The 6,326-nt window shown below is 33.6% G+C and overlaps 1 protein-coding gene across 1 annotated transcript; it reads right to left on the bottom strand.

Moving 5' to 3' along the window:
• Positions 1-1,364: 1,364 nt before the first annotated feature.
• LOC119690202 lies at positions 1,365-5,104 on the bottom strand. Its single transcript, XM_038105212.1, has 5 exons — positions 3,570-5,104; positions 3,150-3,501; positions 2,488-3,090; positions 2,172-2,419; positions 1,365-1,883 (listed from the first exon to the last, which is right to left on the bottom strand). Exons 1-5 carry the CDS (start codon positions 4,500-4,502, stop codon positions 1,725-1,727), a joined length of 2,295 nt encoding a protein of 764 aa, XP_037961140.1. The 5' UTR covers positions 4,503-5,104; the 3' UTR covers positions 1,365-1,724.
• Between the last annotated feature and the right edge of the window lie 1,222 nt (positions 5,105-6,326).

Consider the following 6,326-nt stretch of genomic DNA (forward strand, 5'->3'; position numbering starts at 1 on the left):
AATAAGAGCCAAACCTATATTTTATGCAGAAATAGGCGATGTATATTAAGGAAACGTTTAAGTTGTCCTATAGGCATAGGATGAACTTGAACTTAACCTTTTTCATCTTACCTTTTTTTAAAATTTTTAAGTATTTATTTAAAAAAAGTAACTTATCTGCATAACATATTTTTCTCTTAAAGAATAACATCACAAATTCGCTATACATATAATTAAAAGATCAGGAGATTAGGATGAAGTCCTTCTATCACATGCTTCGAATTTTCTTGCTTGAGTAATTCTCAATAGATTGTCCAGTTCACGGTTTTCTTTTTTCTTTAGGTTTTGCTGCTGAAGTTTGATCTTTAAAATAGGGTGCTATGCGGTACGACTCCTGATTGTTTCGAACAATAGGAGCCGATAAAATGTTTCATTATAAAATATTTTTTTTGCTTTTGAGAAAATGATCAAAAATGAGCTAATTTTGTGATTGACCGATTTTGAAGAGCCAAAAATTGATAAAAACATAGAAAAAGTGCATCAAGCACTTAGTGGGTGCTAGGTTTGCTAACCATCGCTCAAACGTATTCATGTGCCTGATAAAACAACGTGGATTTTTTGAATGAATTTGTAATTGTCCAAGACATGTGAGTCCATCAGCATATTTCATAAGCTGAAGAATACTTAAAGAGGAAAACTATTTTTTAGCTAGAGAGTGCATAGCTTCTGTTTTTGGGACTCGAATGACATACTCTTGATTGACTACTTCGGGTTGTTTAATCATTGTAGCTTAATATTATATGTAAAATTAAACACCGAATTGTGGTTAGGACCCAGACAACCATATAAATATATATAAGGGTTGCAGAAGATATGACTAAAAAATTGATAATTACCCGAAAAGCAGTAGAAGACCCGGTTGTTCACACAACATATGAAAGTGACAAATCGAAGCAGTGCTGTGATCGGAATAAAGGTAAGTGATTGGTATCCAAGAGAGTACAGTGAAAATAAATGGTTGCGGTCCTATTACAATATAAGTATTTAAAAAACTATATATAGTAGGTGTAATAAAAAGAAATCCATTATTTTTGCATTAAATTTAAGACTTATTTTATTTAGTCAGAATGATTCGATTTAGGTCAAATATGCATCGTTTTGTCGATAACTTGTTGCCATTTCCAAAATAATTTCATTATGCCTCTCTGATAGAAGTTTTCTTATTGTCAAAAAATTGAGACAGTATATATATATATATATATAAAAATCAAAAGAAAAATTATCCAATTCCAATAAAAACACTTGTCGCTTTTATTTTACAAATGAATTTAAATGAAGTAAATTGATATTTATAAAGTTAATAATTAAAATTTTGATTAGTTAAAAGAAAATGTATATACTCAATGCTTATATGCGTAAGTCTCCGATTCTACTTATAGCTGACGTAGATATATAACAACAGCATTAAAATGTTCAAATATATAACATATATGGATAAGCAGCTTCTCATACTAATCGGATATGATGCTCTTCAAATAAGGATTTCGATACTTGTTATAACCGTTCATTAAAATGCATACATTAAAACTAGCACAAAATACAATTACAAATAAAAATATAAACAATAAAAAAGTAACCACAGATAAATATATATATTCGCATAAGTAAATTAATGTATCTACGTTGCTGGGATTATAATTGAAAAATCGCAAAATCCTCAAAAGTGGTAATAATAGACTTCGCCTTCAAGTGGTGACTCTCTTTTTAGTGGTTGTTGTGCGCATTGTTCGCTTCGAACTTCTCGTCGTGGTTGTTGGCTCAGAGATGGTGTAACGAGTTGTGGTGGTACGACGTTCTTTGTATACGCACATTAATTCATCGGCACCATCGGGACAGTCCATTATCTAAATCAAGAATACAAAAAAAGCAAGAAAAATGTGAGATGTAATATATTTCAAAAATATGTTAGAGTATACATATATTCCCGATATATTATTGTCACTAATAATATGTTTATAATAGTAATAATAATAATAATCACTGCTAAGTCAAAGTTATTACGAATAAGTCAAAGGGCAAAAGTATTATTAAGTGTTATTAATAAATAACAGCTGCTATCAATAATGTTATTAACTATTTCTGTCACATCTAGTAACTAATATTGCTCAGCAGTTGGCCGATACATTTGTTACCTTATCACAAATCTGTTGCACAGTTATGCATTTTCCGCTTACACATCGCAACTGCTGATCACTGCAAGTGGCAACCGGAATTTTGGGTGCATCGGTAGTTACCGCTATTTGCACAGACGCTGCGGGTTGTAAGGGCGTCGTATTTGTCGACGTTTTCGAAGACGTTCTATTCGTTCTCGCCGCGGAATATTTAAGTTTGTTTTCCGAGTCGCTAGTCATCATAATTTCTTTACTATCTCGAAAATTAACTAAAAATAAAAATTTATTTTGAAAAGGTTTTTAGAATGAATAACTATAAGCAAATAGATGAACCAACCAAATACTTTTCCATCTTCGCTCGGTACATTATTATTTATCTCGTCGGCTACGCTACTAGACCGATTATGAATGTTGCTTGTATCAAATTTATTATCACCTTCAGAGTCTTTTTTTGTTGTTGCTGTTATGTATGTGTAAAGATTGTTGTTTGTATCATTGGGCGGCAGAAAACTGGCATAGCTAAAGATCTGGCTAAATAAATCAGATGAAGTATCATTGAATAACGGTTCATCACCTGAACCAATATCTTCACAATACTCCTCATCTGACCCATCGAAGCAGTCGTACTTTAAATCACAGCGTACTGATTCCGAAACGCATTTCTCATTTGATCGACAACGGAATTCATCCTGCCGATCACAAATAAGACAGTTATTCTCATCCTCTCCACTGGAACAATCCTTAATATTATCGCATTCCCATTGTTGTGGTATACATGTACGATCAAGACATTGAAACTCGTTATCGTAACAAAAACCGCGTCGTCGAGTGGAATCTTCACATTTATGTGCATCACTAGAATCTGGATAACGATTGCAGTCAAAAGTATCTGTCAGTGTATCTGAATTGGCAATGATTTCTGAACAAGCTTCCAATATTCCTGGAGAAAATCCAAAACGATGATTTATGAACTCAACAATGATAAATAATACTACATACCTTTACAGAATCTGCGGCAGGGCATAAGTATGCCAATGTGTTTAGGACGACATTCAGGCTCTAAGGCGGCGCAAATAAATTCCACGGCACGCAACGAACAATTGGAGTAGATTAATCTTTGGTAAGCATCGGCTTCAGCAGCAGTTACTGCTGCACTCACATTATAAGTCAAATCGTAGTCCAAAACTCCACGACACATTTGCAATGAGGTGGAATAGCAACCATTTTCCTGCACTGTGGTGCGCATGGCAGCCATAGCAGATGTCGGCATTGAAGGTGTGATGGGAGGTATAGTTGGAGACACTTTAGCAAAATTGCTTGTTGTCGTTTCTTGTGGGTTTTGTGAATAAATCTAGGAGAAAGAAAAGGGTGTAGAATATAAAGACACGAATTATTTTTTTATATTATTATTGAAATTACGGTATTGAGAAATCTGAAAATAGTTGGTTTATCTTCCTTTGGAACGTTATAACCCTTCTCATTTTTCAGACGGAAACGTATGATATTTGCTGGTATTAGCGTAGACTCTTCTGTTGTCAATATAGTGCCATCCAAATTTACGAATTTTTTATTGTTCTTCTCTGATTCAATGTATGAGAATCTATTTTTTTTGGTAGACAATTTTTGATCTTCGTAGTTTTGGTGTGAATTTGTACTGACTGCTCGTAATATTGTCATTTCATGTACTTCCCTATCGATGTCAGTGCTCTTTGTTGTTGTCACAACTTTTGTTGTTGTTGGTAGTTGTGTGAAATCGATTTCACTATCACTGGATTTCTGTTTTTGCAAAATTTGTAGTTGATTAAATTGGTAACGCCTCTGCCGCACTACGCTTATGTCATGGAGCCAAACGCAGTATGCGATCACGCCGAAGAACAATAAGGCACTAACAATAATCATAACAGGCCAACGTAAAAATTTCCAATTCCAAAAGCGCTGCGTGTACTCCCTGAGAAGCATTGCTGACTTTGTGCTGTGCTCCAAGTCGTTTAGACAATAGTTGCCGGTCAATGAGTACTTGCAGCGTCGCACTTGTAGATCAGGTACATCTTCGCAGTTGCTAATCACACTTATTTTGTACTTTTGCTGCTGTACATTATCTAACGTTTTCTCAACTTCCTGATGTGCATTGGAGTGGGTCCAGTTCAGCAGTTCAGAGGGCATGCTATTTTTCATCTCTTCTCTGTCATTACCAGTTGTTGTTTGTATGCTTATACCAAACCCGTGTGGATATTTGGTTGGCTGTCTTCTTAAGGAAATAGGACGTCCTTTATAATTAAGAGTATCATTTTGTTGTTGTGGCTGTTGTTGTTCAACCGCTGTTGGTTTGTTTTCTCCGGTGCGATCTTCCATAATTGAAGTGATTATTAGTGTTGTATATCTGCAACCCGCCCACCAATAATGCACTTGATCATTGCATGATAGTTGTCTGTTGCAGTTTCTATAAATTTATAGTCTCATCAAATATAACCAGCTAACTGTGTAATCGATTATATAACAATACGGTGCATATTGCAACTGTGAGAAGTAACGTCCGTCCGCTTGTGATGCACCAATCTGTGTCTTTCTCGCCGATTTTCGTATGAATGTAAAGCGCGACCGCTGACAGAACTGAGGGTGCAATATAGTTGATTGATAAAATTTGGTAATCGTTTTTATTATTATTACTATTATACATATATTATTGTTATTTGTTGCAGACGTTGTTGTTGTTGCTGCTGCTGTTATTGTATATATCTTTGCTGTAGTTGTTGTTGTTTTCTGTCTTCAAAGTAATGCAGACTTGCGTTTTGTTATGCAGCGCAGTGATTACTTTTAATGCCACATTCACGCCGGTTTCCCCAATACCTGAAGACTACGTAGACTGCGAAGACTGCAAAGACTGTGAAGACTGTGAACGATACAATGAAGATTTTAAAGTTCAAAAGTTGCGCGGAATTGAATTTAATTTTGTGTTTCTTTTTAGATGGAAAATCTTGTTTGAAATTAAAATGAAAACAATGCGTTTTAAAATTAAATTACAAATCGTTTGACAAAAGCTTTGGAGCGAGGAGGGTCTCAGCATATTAAAAACTCTTTTGTTTTAGTAGAAAAAATTTGTTTTGAGTAGAGTTCGCATAATAACTATATGAAAAGTATGTTAATATGTTTATATTTGCATGGAAAGTACAACGAATAATGTCAGTTTCTAAATTTATTAAATGTATTATGTATGATTTTTATTTACTTCCTTCAGTTATACATATTGGAAGTTTTCTAATGTAGCTATAATGTTATAGTTTTGTTTTTAAACGGGATTGTTATAAGCCCAATCGAGTTTTACTGTTGAAGTCTGGGAAGTTTCAAAGCTGGATTGTGGTGAACTCCTTTTGAAAGGTCAAACCTTTAATGGGAGCGGTGAGAGCCATTTGATGATGCTAATGAGTGACTAGGTTTTTATATTCATATATCTGCAATGAATACATGTATTTTTTAGGAGCACGCCGACTGGTGTTCGTTAAAAAGGTGTAATTCTTTTAGGTATATAACTTATAACAATTGAAAAAAATTCGATAAGTTTCAGTGTACTTGTTACCTATACTACCGTAAAAAATTTTGTTGTTGTATGCTATCCATATTAATATATAATCATTTGAGGTATTATAATAAAAAATTCTATGCAGCTAAGTTATGATTAGTAATGATACGATAACCCAAACCAAACCATCAATTTTATATTAAATAGAAATGAATTCCAAATCACAATAAATATATAATTCTACTACCCATATATAGTGAGTTTTTTTTAAAGTTAATATGAATTATATCTTAAAAATTCAAAGCAAAGCATTTTTTTTGTAAATGCAGTTTTTTTTGACCTTAACCTTAACCATAGTAATTTGTATTATTATCGGTTTCTTTATAGTGTATTATAGTTGGAGAATCGAAAGGTTTATTCGTATTAAGGTGTTCTGTAAGAGCTACAATACGCTTCAATCAAATCTTCTCTCATTAAAGGTCGTATTATGCAGGATAGATCCTTGCAATAAGGTTGCAAGGATCTTATGGCAAAGATTAAATAGGAGAACAACGAAAAGTCTTTAGAGTTTTAGGAAATTATAGTTCGTGTGCTTATTAAAGTTTTAACGGTACATTGTGATATTGCGCCCAATTTTAAAGATGACCGATTGCGACAAG

This window comes from Teleopsis dalmanni, chromosome X, assembly GCF_002237135.1.
Source record: "Teleopsis dalmanni isolate 2A chromosome X, ASM223713v2, whole genome shotgun sequence".
In the NCBI taxonomy this organism is placed as follows: Eukaryota; Metazoa; Arthropoda; class Insecta; order Diptera; family Diopsidae; genus Teleopsis; species Teleopsis dalmanni.